The sequence below is a fragment of the Carassius gibelio genome, chromosome A20, assembly GCF_023724105.1.
Source record: "Carassius gibelio isolate Cgi1373 ecotype wild population from Czech Republic chromosome A20, carGib1.2-hapl.c, whole genome shotgun sequence".
In the NCBI taxonomy this organism is placed as follows: Eukaryota; Metazoa; Chordata; class Actinopteri; order Cypriniformes; family Cyprinidae; genus Carassius; species Carassius gibelio.
The window spans coordinates 28,473,620-28,490,981 of NC_068390.1; the positions used below are offsets into that span (position 1 = coordinate 28,473,620).

General features: G+C 39.8%; 1 protein-coding gene across 5 annotated transcripts in view; it reads left to right on the plus strand.

Moving 5' to 3' along the window:
- Positions 1–5,062: 5,062 nt before the first annotated feature.
- Positions 5,063–17,362, plus strand: part of pak5 (p21 protein (Cdc42/Rac)-activated kinase 5) — a 36,254-nt gene continuing 23,954 nt past the window's right edge. For 2 of the 5 annotated variants that reach the window (XR_008148656.1, XM_052534746.1), the window contains exons 1-3: positions 5,063–5,386; positions 10,876–11,084; positions 13,645–13,689. Coding sequence is in view for 4 of the 5 variants with exons in the window: in XM_052534746.1 (XP_052390706.1) it covers positions 10,896–11,084; positions 13,645–13,689 (234 nt within the window). In the remaining variant the exon portion in view is untranslated. Of the gene's footprint in view, positions 5,387–8,408; positions 8,540–10,875; positions 11,085–13,644; positions 13,690–14,976; positions 15,182–17,362 lie in introns of those variants that run through there. The other 3 variants (XM_052534748.1, XM_052534749.1, XM_052534750.1) reach the window with 3 other exon arrangements.

Here is a 17,362-nt window from a genome sequence, read left to right on the forward strand (position 1 = left end):
TCCAGTACAAATATCTAAACATATTTATACTGATAAAATGCACAAGTCTTGATTTCTGAAAGAATTTATCAAAATGAAGTGACTGTATGCTTAAGATAAGAACTAACATGAGAAAATATGTGGTAAGATAAACTATTTAATGGGAAAACAAGTTTATTTTTCAGACATTTTTTCATTATTGTTTTAAGTGCAAAATAACTTAATTTTAGTTTGTTTTAAAGGAAATAAGTCTTATCTTATGTAAGATTGCATCTCAAGTAATTATAACTTAATGTAAGGATGTTTAGATATTTTTACTGAAAACAAGACCAAAAAAATTTATTTTGTGTGTGTAAGCTCCTAAAAGAGGTGCTTCCAGAAGTCATAGGTCCTCTTCTGACTATTATTAATTCCTCATTGTCATTAGGATATGTCCCCAAAACCTTCAAACTGGCTGTTATTAAGCCTCTCATCAAAAAACCACAACTTGACCCCAAAGAACTTGTTAATTATAGACCAATCTCGAATCTCCCTTTTCTGTCCAAGAAACTAGAAAAGGTGGTATCCTCACAATTATATTCCTTCTTAGAGAAAAATGGTATATGTGAGGATTTCCAATCAGGATTTAGACCGTATCATAGTACTGAGACTGCTCTCCTTAGAGTTACAAATGATCTGCTCTTATCATCTGATCGTGGGTGTATCTCTCTATTAGTTTTATTGGATCTTAGTGCTGCGTTTGACACAATTGACCACAGCATTCTTTTGCATAGACTTGAACACTTTGTTGGCATCAGTGGAAGTGCATTAGCATGGTTTAAATCGTACTTATATGACCGCCATCAGTTCGTAGCAGTGAATGAAAATGTATCATATCGATCACAAGTGCAGTATGGAGTACCTCAAGGCTCAGTACTAGGGCCGCTACTCTTCAAGCTTTACATGTTACCCTTGGGAGATATCATCAGGAAACATGGTGTTAGCTTTCACTGTTATGCTGATGATACGCAGCTCTATATTTCCTCGCAGCCCGGTGAAACACACCAATTTGAAAAACTAATGGAATGCATAGTCGATATAAAAAACTGGATGACGAGTAATTTCTTACTGCTAAATTCTGAAAAAAAACAGAGGTGTTAATTATAGGACCTAAAAACTCTACTTGTAATAACCTAGAACACTGTCTAAGACTTGATGGCTGCTCTGTCAATTCTTCGTCATCAGTTAGGAACCTAGGTGTGCTACTTGATCGCAATCTTTCCTTAGAAAGCCACGTTTCTAGCATTTGTAAAACTGCATTTTTCCATCTCAAAAATATATCTAAATTACGGCCTATGCTCTCAATGTCAAATGCAGAAATGTTTATCCATGCATTTATGACCTCAAGGTTAGATTATTGTAATGCTTTATTGGGTGGTTGTTCTGCACGCTTAGTAAACAAACTACAGCTAGTCCAAAATGCAGCAGCAAGAGTTCTTACTAGAACCAGGAAGTATGACCATATTAGCCCGGTCCTGTCCACACTGCACTGGCTCCCTATCAAACATCGTATAGATTTTAAAATATTGCTTATTACTTATAAAGCCCTGAATGGTTTAGCACCTCAGTAATTGAATGAGCTCCTTTTACATTATACTCCTCTACGTCCGCTACGTTCTCAAAACTCAGGCAATTTGATAATACCTAGAAAAACAAGTTCTACAGTCCGTTTTAACCTCATATTAAAGAACTGGTGTATTATTTACTGAAAATAAAAGCAGTAAGTTAAAGTTCCTAGTGGTATTTTCTTGATTTGTCTAGATGCAGTCGTGAGGATGATTAGATTCTCCAAACACACCGGTCAATATTCCAGCGTTTCCACGGTAACCTGCACTTTTATGAGTTGATCCAGTTACACACGTCATGTGAACATTTCTGAACATTTCTGTCTTGTTTTCCAGAACATCAGTGTCCTGCAGCACAGAAGCAGTCATCAGTGTCACAGACGTGTATTTGTAGAAATAGACAACAACACACTGTATGAGTCACAATGACTGATTTTTCTTTTATACCAAAAATCATTAGGATATTAAGTAAAGATCATGTTCATGAAGATATTTAGTAAATGTCCTACTGTAAATATATCAAAACTTTGATATATTTGATTAGTAATATACATTGCTAAGAACTTCATTTGAACAAATTTAAAGATGATTTTCTCAATATTTAGATGTTTTTGCTCCCTCAGATTCCAGATTTACAAAGTTGTATCTCTACAAACCACACATCAATGGAGAGATGATTTATTCGGCTTCAGATCATGTAATCTTCAATTTTAAAATATTAATCATTGTGACTGGTTTTATGCTTCAGGTTCACAAAGATCTAAACATTCATAAAAGATTCATTTACTGGAGATACAAGATGACTTTAAAGTGTTTTTTTTTTTTTCTTTTCTGAAAAAAAAGTATCACAATGAAGTGAATTTTTTGTTTGAACATTTTTTTTTAATTCTGCCATCTGGGTCAGAAAGATCATCTTGTTTTCTATTTGAACTGAGTTTGTTCTTGTTGTTGTTTTGACACACTGTTGTTGTTTTAATGTTGATACATTTTTCATTAAACAAGACGTGCATCTCCAGTAAATGTGTCTTATTTCAGGGCTGTTTAGAGATCTGTACTGGAACATGATCTGCTGAAGTCTCTGTATGTAGATGTGTTATAGTGTCTGGTTTGTGCTGTAATGAGTCTCTTGTGTCCACAGTCATGCGCTGCTGGCTCATCACACTGAACACCATTACACTGTGTCTGTGTTCATAACACATTCCTCTACAGCTCCTCACATGATGCTGAAGCGCTCATTGTTCCTCCATCAGTGCTGCTCTGGTCTCCAGCGTTACTGAACAGAAACATCTGCCATCAGGTGATCGTTCCCGTATTTCACCTGAGCTCAGTCATGTAGCTCCTTTCTATGAGATCTGCAGAAGGTCCTGATCTCCAAGATGTGGATGAGTTAGTTTCTTCATCACAGAATCCATAATAACACTTCCTCCGGTAAAAAGTGCATCTGCTGTTGTCTCTCACAGATTAGTTTAGATCTGTTTAAACGCTGCTTGATCTGTGCAGATTTCTCTCCTGATTCAGACCAGAACACTTTTTCACTGGAGGAAGTGTTATTATGGATTATAGACTCTATGTGTTTGAGGTAAAATCATCTTAATGCTGGATGTATTTCAGGTTTTGTCTTCTCCAGATGTTCACTGATGGACTGGAGTGCTGTGGATTAAACGTCATCACATGATCCCAGAAGACACAGAGACAGAAATCAAGAGGAAGCCATGAATGAGATCCAGAGTGATGAGATGATGTCTGCTCTTCTTCATCCTCACAGGTTCTTCAGAGATAACACATTACTTTACTCCTTTATATCTCTCAGACAGTTGTGTGTCTGCGGCCCGTCAGTGACACACGATCATCACAGATCAACCCTTCTATACATGTGATCTCATAATCAGATTCCTAGAATTGAGTATTAATTAAGTAATGAGATCTTCCAGTTTCACACAGAGACCAGTCACTAGAAATTCACAGAAATCAGTTCAGCTTTAAGAAGAGTTTCAACATGGCATCAACTTCTGATGAACACATTCATGTGTGTCTGAATTAGGCGTTTGTCTGTCCAACACATTGAAAGGGATTCACAAACTTCTTTTGTCAGCTAGATCTCATCCAGCTGAGATTTGAAGGTAATAAGTTCATGCTCACGGTTCTCTGGCACTGATTAACACTAAACATGCAGGAACACAAATAAAATATGTCATTTTTTAAGAAGGTGTTTCATTTCGATTCATGTTATTTTTAAATGATTTATTTTAATTTTACATTTGTATGATTACTTCACATACCCCAGTTTGCTCAGCCTTGACTTAATGCAATCTTTAATTAAATTAATGTTGTTGTAACAATGACTGGAATATATTGTCTTTTTCTTTGCATTTTTATATCAATATGGAACAAGATTATACTATTTAAATCAATCTGATGAACAAGTTAGGTCAAAAGTAATCAGAAAATAGTCTGGTTATATTATCTAGAATGTGTAATGTAACAAACTGTTTGTCGTGTCATTTGAAATCAGTGACTACAGTTTTCAACTTATTCACCAGGTCTGCATACAAACATAATACTTGAATTATTTCATGAATAATTGTAAATGTTTTAGTTCTTCTCTGAAGGGCTGGAGAACCATCAGTCACAGTGGGCAGAGACTGAGCTACAGCGATGACGTCATCGACGGAGTTGTGTGTCGTGACGTCATTCACGGAGCCGTCTTAAGCGTCGCGTCACGTGTGCTCGGTGTTAGTAGAATCTTGCGCCGGATCTGACGCGTCTGAACGCTGAGAGCAGTCGCGATGTTTGGATTCGGTACCGGTACCGTGTGTCAGAGTTTATAATGCCAGAATCCCCGGTGAGCCGGTGTGTGACATCACCAAATCAAAATAGACTACGTTTTTACGAAGTAGTGAATTCGAATTGAAGTAGCTCATTGAACGCGTTATGATCCGAAGCCGCACGGTTCGATGTTACAAACCCTACCATGGTGAAGGCGTAGCTCATGAATATTTAAACAGGACGTGCTGACGTTACTGGTCGTGGTCACCTTTTTTTCTGAATATTAATTACGCTAACCTGACGCGTCTTAGTGGCGAGTCGTCTTGAATGTTTTTTTTTTCTCCAAAATATTTATTATAGGTGTTTTGTGGATGTATCCTGACTTTTTATTTTAATTTTATCTCTGAATTAAACACAATGTTTCTGCACTTAGTTTACAATGTTTCGAGGTTTTAAAAAGAATACATAATTAGTAACGTTCCGCTTTTCTAAATAGTTGTAGAATTAATGTCTTTTGGTATTTTGAAGTAGCTAGTTCTTCAGTTGGCATAGTAGGTCTATAGTGTTCTGTCGAATGATATGAAGGACAACACAATAATAATAATAATAATAATAATACAGAATCGTTTGACCTTTTTTGTTATGTTATATAAATAATCATAATTAACAAAAGCAAAGTCTTCCTTTAAGATTATTTATTAATAAGAAAAGTTGACGTTCTAACTAACCCTCCAATGGGAATTCTTAAGTATTGAATTTTAAGTGGTTGGTAGTGATGTCGCGCTGCTCTCGTCCAATAGCGCACGCCTAGCTCATGAATATGCATGCTGAAGCCTTCGTCATAGTAGAGTTGGTCGATGGGCTGTCAGGTGCCGTGATTTCCCAGCAGCCCGGATGTAGCGCGCAGTCTCCAGCATCAGTCCCGGAGAATAACATGGCACGGACAACCACATAACATCACTCTTCCCTCCACAACATTCCCGCGGGAGTGGAGCACATCGCTGACAGGACATGTGACGCGCTTCCCGCCGCAGCAGGTGAGGAATCTTCATCCGAATCTTTCCTAGCAACAAGCGGCCGCGCGATTGGACGTGAGTCGGCGCTTATAACGCGGCGTGACGCTTAACGACTCTCATGCACGAGCCTAAACGCTCGTGCGGCGCTGACAGTCGGATTCGCGACGCGAGCCCGAAACGACGCTTCCCGACGCGTTCTGAGATGCGTCGCGCGCCGCTGTCCTCGGTGCTGAACGCGGCTCGAGCACGCGCATGATTAATTCATGAGTATATGTGTGTGTGTGTGTGTGTGTGAGTGAGTGAGAGAGAGAGAGAGAGAGAGAGAGAGAGAGAGAGTGTGTGTGTGTCTTAGTGTGTGTGTGTACTTAAACATATTTTGGGGACAAAATTGTACCCAAAAGTGAGCCAAATCTATATTCAGATTTCATGAGCACTTCTGAAATGCAGATGTTGAGGATCTCGTGCGTCTGATGTTCATCATGTGTTCATCTGATGTCCACTACTGTGATGAATATGATACATAGCTTTTTAATACACAGGAAATTCCCAACATTAAACAAATGATCATTACATGATGTTTGTGTTGTGTGTACAGGGAGACTAAAGTGTTAAATAACGCTGACTCGTTAGGTGATGTGTTCTCATTAAAACTGTGAAGTCCGTTATAAAGCTGTATCTCCACTGGATTCGATGATTATTTCTCCGTTCAGTCTGGTGTATCTAGCAGCTGTATTCAGGTCAGTGTCTTGATGTGTTTATATGGGCTCAGAAGCTCATCTGATTGGTCAGCTGCAGCGCTCCTTCATCCAATCAGGACGCAGGAGGAGGAATTCTCTCCATCACTTCCTCTGGACTTCAGGAAGATTGATCCATAATGTAACAAATGCATTGCTGAGTTGTTGGCTAATGCATTAAGTAGAGTTAATGTGAACTGTGAGTGTCTTTGTCAGAGGTCAGAGGTCAGAGGTCAGCCAGTGTGTTCTTCAGTGAAGGCAGGAATCAGGATCCAGAGTCTGTTCTGTTGACTTCTAAAGGGACGAGCAGCTCAGTAATCGTGCTTTAATGCTGCTGCTTCTGTCTGTAATTAAAGAGTGATTTATGATCAGCTGCTAGAGATGATGTTTGTGAATGATGTCCACGTGTACCGTGATCTCTGCAGGAGTTTATTGGTAGTTCTGATGCTGCTGAAGTCATGGCAGGAACAGTTCATCTGTGCTGTAGAGATCTTTATTGAGGAGCGGTGAAGAATAAAGGATAATGTATTTAGACCAAACACCATGACACTCCGGCGAGTTACTCACAGCAGATGGTTGTGTGAAATTAAAACGTGTTAAAAATAGCAGAATACTGTGTGAAGGAGTGATTACAGTGATGATGAAGATGAGGAGGAGGAGGAGAGACAGGAAATGATGTCACTGATGGGAGCTGCTGCAGGGGCTGATGGGATTATTTACCCATAATCCCCCACCACGTGCCAAGGTTAAAATGAAGTCATGTTCTTCTGCTGTATCAGACACTAGCTTGTGTTTTGCAATATTACAAGACTGTCATCTCTCATATGAAATATTAACATTATATTATTAATATTACACATCCCAGCTCTCGTTTCTTCTTGTCTTTCCTTCATGAGCTGTGGTGAGTGTGTTCCTCTGAACACGTGTTACAGCCGTGTTCTGTGCGTGTGATGAAGATGAGGAAGATCTGAACCTCAAATCAGTTCTTCATGAACGTGTGTAAGCTGCTGTTTGACGTTCGTTTCTGTTGCAGACGTCACTCATGTGATTGAGTTATATCACTTCCTGCTTTAGTTACATCACTTCCTGCTGTCCTCACACCAGCTGAACACTGAACACATGTGAAAACTGAAGTGTGTGATGTGTTCTGTGTGTGAGACACACACATGAGAAGCTTGTTCTGCTGATGCTCCAGTCGTCTCCTGTAGAGATTCAGAGAGAGAGTGTGTGTGTGTGTGTGAGAGAGAGAGAGAGAGAGAGAGAGTGTGTGTGTGTGTGTGTGAGAGAGAGAGAGAGAGAGAGAGTGTGTGTGTGTGTGTGTGTGTGAGAGAGAGAGAGAGAGAGGGAGAGAGTGTGTGTTCTCACATTATCAGCTTCATATAAATACATCTTCACTGAATTAAAGCATTAGTTCCTACAGAAATCATCAAACCTCTGAGTCTCTTTCTTCTGTGGAACACAATATATTTGGAAGAATGCTTGAAGAAGCAAACAACACTGACATTGACTGTTATTGTATGATAAAAAACACTGAGACATTCCTTTAAATATCTTGATTTTTTTTATTAAGAAGTCATACAGGACTTAATGATCTAAGGACAAATACAATTAATGTTTTTATTCTGCTGTATATGTTTGTGCTGTAGCTTGTAATTTCTTTATCAGTTATTATCACAATTTATATTAGTTGGGGTAGTCGTTTTTGCTGTGGTATAAAGAATTGTGAAATTTAAATACTTATTTATTCATCATTAATTAATTCATTCACTCATTTGTAATGTATTTTTAATTCATTTATTCATTTATTTTGTATTCATGTTTGTTTTGATTTTTATTTATTTTCATTCATATTCTTTGTGTTTATTAATTTTTTTCTTAAATATTTGTGCATATTTTATTTGTATTAATATTTATTTGTGTATATTTATTTAATCATTTTTTATTCATATTTATTTGTGTACATGTATTTATTTTTATTTTATTTTTATATTTTTGTATATATTTTATATTTTTTTTATTCAATTTATTTATGTAAATGTATTTATTTAATTAAGTTTTTAGTCGTATTTATTTGGTTATTTTTTCATTGATATTTATTTTTATTTATTGATTCTTTTGTGTTTATTTATGTATTTATTCATATTTATTTGTGTTAATTTATTTATTGATTTATTTTATTTTTTTGTGGTGGATAGGGTGAATATTTTGTCAGTTTGTCAGCTGTGGATGGGGTGTGTTCGGGTGGTGTCCTGCAGCTGTGGGTCACTGCACAAGTGTGTGTGGAATGTGATGGTGTGTGTGACGTGTTTGTGAGCGTCTGCTGAGAATAGCTGGCCGGCGGTGTGTGTTCTGAGAGCAGGATGCTGGTGAAGGTCCAGGATCTGTGTTTGCGCTGACAGATGGTGCGAGGACGAATGGATCCACGGGTCTCCAGCTGACGGTCAGTCGGGCCGCGGGGGACTGGCACAAACACACACACACACACACACACACACACACACACACACACACTGGGGCATTGTTTGGATGGACTGATCTGCTAGACTCGTGAGTAAGAGCTCCAGCCGGACGCTCAGATTCATGTTCAGAGTCGCTCATTAGTTCTGAATGTAACTTTCACTGCATTGATCTGTTTGTTTGAGAAACATGTCAACTTCTGACTCCACCAATCACTTGTGTTTGGGGCGGGGCTATCTGTCTGACCAATGTCCAGTTTGTTTTGGTGACACAGAAAGGACACATTTCACTCTTGAAGACTTCTCCTGTCTGTGAATTTGTCCTTGTTTCTATGTTCTGTTCTTATGAAGCACCTTTAATTCATCAGTCTGGCTGTAACCCTCTATGAACTCCCGAACTGAATCAAATGATTTGCGATCCCCAAACTGACTCAAATGATTCGCGATCCCGCTTTGAGCTCCCGAACTGATTCAAATGATTCGCGATCCCCAAACTGACTCAAATGATTCGCGAACCCGCTTTGAACTCCCGAACTGATTCAAATGATTCGCGATCCCCAAACGGACTCAAATGATTCCCGAACCCGCTTTGAACTCCCGAACTGACTCAAATTATTCGCGATCCCCAAACTCACTCAAATGATTCGCGATCCCGCTTTGAACTCCCGAACTGATTCAAATGATTCGCGATCCCGCTTTGAACTCCCGAACTGATTCAAATGATTCGCGATCCCCAAACTGATTCAAATGATTCGCGATCCTGCTTTGAACTCCCGAACTGATTCAAATGATTCGCGATCCCCAAACTGACTCAAATGATTCGCGAACCCGCTTTGAACTCCCGAACTGACTCAAATGATTCGCAATCCCCAAACTCACTCAAATGATTCGCGATCCCGCTTTGAACTCCCGAACTGATTCAAATGATTCGCGATCCCCAAACTGATTCAAATGATTCGCGATCCCGCTTTGAACTCCCGAACTGATACAAATGATTCGCGATCCCCAAACTGACTCAAAAGATTCGTGAACCCGCTTTGAACTCCCGAACTGGTTCAAATGATTCGCAATCCCGCTACAAACTCCCGAATTGATTCAAATGATTCGCGATCCCCAAACTGACTCAAGTGATTCGCGAACCCGCTTTGAACTCCCGAACTGATTCAAATGATTCGCGATCCCGCTCTGAACTCCCAAACTGACTCAACTGATTCGCGAACCCGCTGTGAACTCCCAAATTGATTCAAATGATTCGCGATCCCGCTCTGAACTCCCAAACTGACTCAACTGATTCGCGAACCCGCTGTGAACTCCCAAATTGATTAAAATGATTTGTGATCCCCAAACTGACTCAACTGATTCGCGAACCCGCTTTGAACTCCCGAACTGACTCAAATGATTCGCGATCCAGAAATTTACTCAAATGATTTGCGAACCCACTTTGAACTCCCGAACTGACTCAAATGATTTGCGATCCCGAAATTGACTGAAATGATTCGCGAAACTGCTTTGAACTCCCGAACTGATTCAAATGATTTGCGATCCCCAAACTGATGTATGTGTGTGTGAGTTTGTGTGTGTGTGTGTATGTGAGTGGGTGTGTTTGTGTGTGTGTGAGTTTGAATGTTTGTGTTAGTGTGTTTGTTTGTGTGTGTCAGAGTTTGAATGTTTGTGTGTGTGTGTGTGTGTCTCAGTGTTCAAATGAAACAAAGCTAATTGTTGTTGCTTTAGTAGATGTTCCTTGATGCTGCAGTGCATCATGGGTAATCTTCTCACAGTTAAGCGGGTCGAGATCTGACCCTTCTGAGGAAGTTGGACGCTTCGAGATGAACATCAGCGAAACTCACGCGGGTTATTAATAGAGCTCTGCTCATTTGACTCAGAGCTGTGAGTGCTGCTGAAAGGCCTTCTGGGATATCTGAGGAGTTTCCATTCGAAAGAAACATCATCCGCTGCTCCAGAAATATCCCTGCAGTCCAGACACGTTACACACACACACACTCACTCACTCACATACACACACACACACACAGATACACACACACACACACACACACACACACACACACACACACACACAGATACACACACACACACAGATACACACACACTCTCACACACACACACACACAGATACACACACACTCTCACACACACACTCACACACACACACACACACAGAAACACAAACACTCTCACACACACACACACTCACACACACACAGATACACACACACAGGCCGTGGATTATGATCTGAAACAGTGAGTGTTAGGGTTTGACTGAGAGTCTGATGGTGGTTGTCTCTCTGTGCCGCTGCAGGGTTTTCCAGCTTCTCCAGGATGTTTGGGAAGAAGAAGAAGCGTCTGGAGATCTCGGCTCCGTCTAACTTCGAGCACCGCGTCCACACCGGCTTCGACCCGCAGCAGCAGAAGTTCACCGGTCTGCCGCAGCAATGGCACAGTCTTCTGGCCGACACGGCCAACCGGCCCAAGCCCATGGTGGACCCCTCCTACATCACCCCCATGAAGGTACTTCCTGTTCCTGCGGCTCACTTCCTGTGTCTCTCTCAGCTGTCGGCAGCTCTCCACCTCCCACACTGGTTCATTTCTTTAGTTTAATCACAGACGATTATCAGAGGAGATGAGCTGTGTTTCCAAAACCCCAAATATAAATCATGAAGCATCACATGTGCTTCATGGAGGAGCCAATCCCAGAATGCACTGCAGCAAGCTCAGAGAAAAAAAAAAGATCTAAAATAGAAGATTATAAAAAATAGCAAAGGAAAGATTCAGAGAAAAACTGTAAAAACAAAAAATAATAATAATAATGATACCAAATATTGAAAAAACTAAAAATGTGATTAAAATAACAAACTACTTTAAATGAGATTTTAAATAAATCAATGAAATATTCACATAAATAAATTAATTAAAGATGAAATTTTAAGTAAATCTGTAAAAATTAGATTTAGTAAATCTGTAGAAATGTTATTCAAATAAATAAATAACGTGATTAAATTAATATAATAATAATAATAATTAGATTTTAAATAAATCAATAAAAATTGAATGGAAATAAATAAATACATTTTAGTTATGAGTAATAATGAGATATAAAACTACATACAAGTGTGATGAAAATAAATAAATAAATATATGATATTTAAAATAAATACTACTTTTAATTTAATTTATGTATGATTTTTAAATAAAAATGAACAAAAATCTTGGTTTAAAACGAACATTAACATTTTATTAAAATTATTAAAAATTACATTTAAAATTAAAAAGCTAAAACTATTTAAATAAATATACATTAGATTTAAATGAATATATAAGTAAATAATTAGATTTAAATACATAAAATGTGAATGAATAAAAATTTAAGTAAATTAAACAAATAAATAAATTAAAATAAGTATTAAATAATACATTTAACAATACAGTGATATAATGGGTAGTGAAAAATGCAAAATATTTTGATCAGTCAGTTTATTACAGTGTAGAACTATAGAGCAGTGAGATGTGGGATGAGGCTCGTGGTGTTTGGGGGTCAGTGGGGAGTAAATGGTTAAGATCCGCTGGTCTAGATCATGAAGAACAGCAGAACCAGCCGGAGACCAGATCTGCTGACCCGCTGGACAGAGCCGGGTTACTGCAGCTTAACTAGCTTAACTATCTTAACTATCTGAACTATCTGAACTAGCAGTGCTGCAGTACAGGGCTCTGCTCTGTGTGTGAGAGGTGTGCTCTCTCTCCTGTCCTGCTGCCTAACTCTCGTCCTCCTCTCCTGTCTGCGTCCAGCGTCTCACACACAAACACACACACCAAACTATTCCTGCTGAAATCAGCACCACCAGAACGAACATGAGCTGTTGACCAGGGGTCGTAAGAGTGAAACTAACGGCTCGTAAACCAGACGTCTCGGAGAATCTCAAGCTGTTGGGTTAAACTGCTGGTCATCAGTAGTTATCAGAGTCTGTGCTGGTCAGATCTGTAGTAAGCTACAGACTATAAAACAGCAGCTCCTGGAGCTCTTCTGATGGCACTGGCAACCCTGAGTCCCTCGTGCTGATAAACACCTCAATCCTTCAAATTCAGACATGATTCACCCAGAAATCAGCTTAATCATTTATTTATTTATTACCAAATTCTGTTTAAAATTTTCCTTAAATTCTCTTTTATTATTTATTACCAAATTCTGTTTTATTTTCCCCCAAAATTCTGTTATTATTTATTTATTACCAAATTCTGTTTAAAATTTGGTTTTTTTCTTTTTTACCAAATTCCAAATACAAACTTTTCCCTCCATTTTTATTTGTCTGGATTCAGGAATTTTAGAATGAAAAGCATGTCTAATTAATTTAAATCTTGAATATATATTAAAATTTAAACAGTTTAACAAGTATAGATGAGACTGCTCTTGTAATCCAGTCGAGGTGTGTTTAGTGTTTAGCATTTAGTTAATAGTGTTTAGTGTATAGTGTATAGTGTATAGTGTATAGTGTATAGCGTCTAGCGTCTAGCGTATAGCTTATAGCGTATAGCGTATAGAGTATAGCGTTTAGCGTCTAGTGTATAGCGTTTAGTGTATAGCGTATAGTGTATAGCGTATAGCGTTTAGCGTATAGCGTATAGCGTATAGAGTATAGCTTATAGCGTATAGCGTATAGAGTATAGCGTATAGAGTATAGCGTATAGCGTCTAGTGTATAGCGTATAGCGTATAGCGTCTAGCGTATAGCGTATAGCGTATAGAGTATAGAGTATAGCGTATAGCGTATAGCGTATAGCGCCTAGCGCCTAGCGCCTAGCGCATAGCGTATAGAGTATAGCGTATAGCGTATAGCGTATAGCGTATAGCGTATAGCGTATAGCGCCTAGCATATAGCGTATAGCGTATAGCGTATAGCGTATAGCGTATAGTGTATAGTGTATGCTGAAGGATGATCAGACAGTGTGTCCAGTGTTAGCGGTCAGTGCACTGGACGCAGGAGGCTTCGGTCTTCAGCAGATGTTGTGCAGGTGTACAGCAGGAGATATCTCTGAAGAGGGACACACAGATATTAATTCTCTTGCTCTCTTCACAGATATCTCCCAAGAAAGTCCGGTTGGCAGAATCACCGTTGCGAAAAGTATGCCCTCTTTCCTTGCTTCTCTCTCTCTCTCCTTCCCCCTGTTGTGGTCTTTTCCTCTCTTCATTGGCGTGCTCTTCTGCTCATGTGTATGATGTAGTTCTTACATCATCGTGTGTGAGGTCAGACAGAGCTGAAGAAGAGCATGATTGCAGGACGGATTCATAAACCCTTTATGAATGCTGCGCTCCGTCCTGAGTTTGATCTGATGAACTGAGATCAGTCACTTCCATCTGCCGGCATGAATCACAACATCTGTGCTGCATGTGTTATTATAACAAACAGACCACATGGGAAAGATCATCTAACGCTCCTGAAAGCTTTGTTCAGGATGTGTTCCTGTCATTAGATTCAGCTGAAACACTTGATGTTTATGTTCTGATACTGTCAGCGTGCATTTTTCAGTTAAATTACACCAGACGTGATTTAAGTCTAAGGTTTCATATCCTGTTTAGAGATATTGCTGTGTTGTTCTTCATGTCATGTCTCTTATTTCAGAGTAGTTCTTTCAAGAGACATCCGAAGCATCATTTAAGTGTTTCTTTTATTGCACTTTATATACTTGCGTCTGTAGATTGCAGTCTTTAAAGAGTTTTTTCTCTTACAAACATTTTATTATTAATTTTATTCCTCTCTATTGTAAAGGTTTGTTCATATTTAATTCACACTGTTTTACACAAAATTTCACTCCTAAAAACATAGTGAAAACGGGTTTGTTGACAGTATTTTCTGATTTATGGAGTAGTATAAAGAGAAATCCACAATCCCTTCGGAAAAAACCTTAAACTCTAATAAGACAACAAAATCAAAATAGAATTATGAACCTGATTTAATTCAATATATTTAAAACAGCATTAATCACGGAGTCCTCAGTTCAGATAAAGTTTCAGTTTAAAGTTAATATTTGTCCACTGGTCATTCATATTGAAAACACTTTTCTAATGTAGTTTTCTAAAAATCTAATTTTTTAAACATGTTTTTTAATTTGGTTCTTGTGTCTCCGTCAGCTCATGGCTGTGGTTGCCAGATTTCAGCAGTTTTATTCCCCCAGTCAGAGTTTTATTCTTCTATATCTGTGTCTTTAGTTCAGTGTCTGGCTGCTGTCCCGCGAGGCTAGTGTTAGTCTGTGGTTCTCTGGTCATCAGCGTCAGGTGGACGGTTCACCCGGCGGGTCACTGGGGTTTAGTCGGGTGTATTTTTAGAATTGCTTGCGTTGTGTTACTGGCAGGCTGTGTGTGTCAGTCACCGAGAGGATGAGGAGTGCGTTCTCATGTTTAAAAGACTGGACAGCTGGGCGTCCAGCAGCGCTGCATGTGTTCAGTCTCGTACAGATGATGCTCGGTGATGGACTGAAGCTGTGTAGCGTGTTACTGGACTGGTCTCGTGCTGCAGGAGGTAGATCAGGATGGGAGGTAAACCTGACGCTAGGCCTCCGGCGCTGAGCGGGTCGATCGGGTCGAGAGCAAGGGACAGCAGCCGTAAACACACACAGGTGTGTCATCATCACCGCTTGCATTCAGACCTCACAGCTGCTAGCATTAATGTGCTGATGTTTTATTATAGAAGATGTAGCGCGAACACATGAGAGGTATAGCTGATGATTAAATGTTAATGTTATTGTTGATGTGTTGACATGTCTGATAAGAGATGCCGGTTAGCGGTGTTCAGGAGCGTTGCTCAATGTAGGATATAGCGATCGATCGCATGCTCTTTATGACCTGCTGTCTCATGCTGTGACTTTGACTGCTTCTTTGTGGAAATAGCCATTGTCATTGCATTATTTTGCCGAGCCAATAGTCACAGGACAGCACTGTTCTCATCGTGCTCCCGGACTCAGAATGTGGCACCGGTGAGGCCGAACTGAACACACACACACACACACACACACACACACTCACACACACACACATACACCACTGGACTTCCAAGTACATTACTCACTCACCTTCATACATCTATTGTATATATTGTCTGTATCTATAGTATGTTTTTTCTCAATAAAAAAGTTGAAAACATAGAGAATGATTGTAAACAGTCAAGAGACAGTACAGTAAACCAGGAGACCAGTTTCAGGCAGGCTGTGGACGCTAGCTTGGCAGGGTTGAAGGACTATTTACTAAAATCACTGGAAAAATGAGAAAGACGCAGTAACGGATTGTTTTCTGAGGAGAGATGCTAAATTGGAAAGTCAAATGAAAAAGCTAAGACTCACCAGTACGCCCACCCTTTCCAGATTACAGACCTATTCTCCAGCTTCCTCCCACATTTCTCAGGGCTCCTCAATGCCAGTTAATGCTAAACAGAAAAGTCCAACTCGTCTCGCACAAAGTACAACCTATGATGCAAATCCACAAGTGCACACTGGCTCATCTAATCTGCTAACCTCCTCAGTTGTGGCTGGCTCATCCTCATTTTGTGCTCGGCCTCCCGTCCATCTGGAGTTCCAGCAAGTCTGTATACCACATCGGGTCAAGCTCATTCCCCCACAGCGGCTAAGTTAAATTTATACTACGCCTTACCAACCACTGGCAGGCTTCCTGAACTCAGGTCATTCACCCCAGGGATTACACAATGGGACTCTGACAATCAGGAGGAGTTGGGTCAGTTGATCTCCACATGGCCATGCCGTATGGGCTTAGAAACTCTTCAGCCACCTTCCAGCGTTAGATGGAGAGAGTTCTGGCAGAATTGAGAGGGAAAATCTGTTTCGTCTACATCGACAACATTATCATCTATTCAAAGACATTAGATCAACACATTGAACACCTTAATGCAGTTCTCCATAATCTCACCCAACCAAGCTGACATTGAACATGAAGAAATGGCACTTCTTCAAGCAACAGCTCAAGTTCCTTGGACATATAGTCTCCAAGAGGGGTGTTGGGATGGACCACGAGAAGACCAAGGCCATTCCAGACCTCCCTCCACCGCAAGACCCCAAAGCTTTGCAACGATTCCTTGGATTAGCAGGGTGGTACCATAAATGTATTCCACACTTTGCTGCCATCACTGCTCCATTGAACCACCTCAAAAAGAAAGGAGTTAAGTGGGAGTGGACTCCAGAGTGTCAAGAAAGCATGGATGCACTTAAGCAAGCATTACAAACCTCACCTGTACTCATTCAACCAGACCATAACAAAGCCTGCCAAGTGCATACAGATGCCAGTGATCTGGGACTGGGTGCGATCCTTACTCAACACTCCATGGAAGGAGAAAAAGTGGTGGCATATTCCTCAAGGACTTTGACAGGAGCAGAAATAAATTATAGTACGTCTGAGAAAGAATGTTTAGCTGTAGTTTGGGCTGTTGAAAAATGGAGGCATTACCTGGAAGGGGAGGTTATTTGATGTCTTAACATGGGGCCAGATGCCTTGTCCAGGGAAGGTGAGCTACTTTCTAGTCATGCTGTCCCATGCCTTTCCATAAATTCTCACTACTTGTCTACCTTCCCACATTTATTGGAAGAAATTGCCAAAGCTCAAGGATTGGATAATACCATCACTCACCTAAACTCTGACATCCCCTCTCGATCAGCTAAAGAAAATCCCATCTTTGAAGACCTCCAAGAGGTGTGGCACCGCAAACTTCCTTTGAAGAATAAAGGAGGAAAATATCAGCTGGTGGTACCAAATACACTAAGAACTGACTTCATGCACTATTACCATGATAGTCC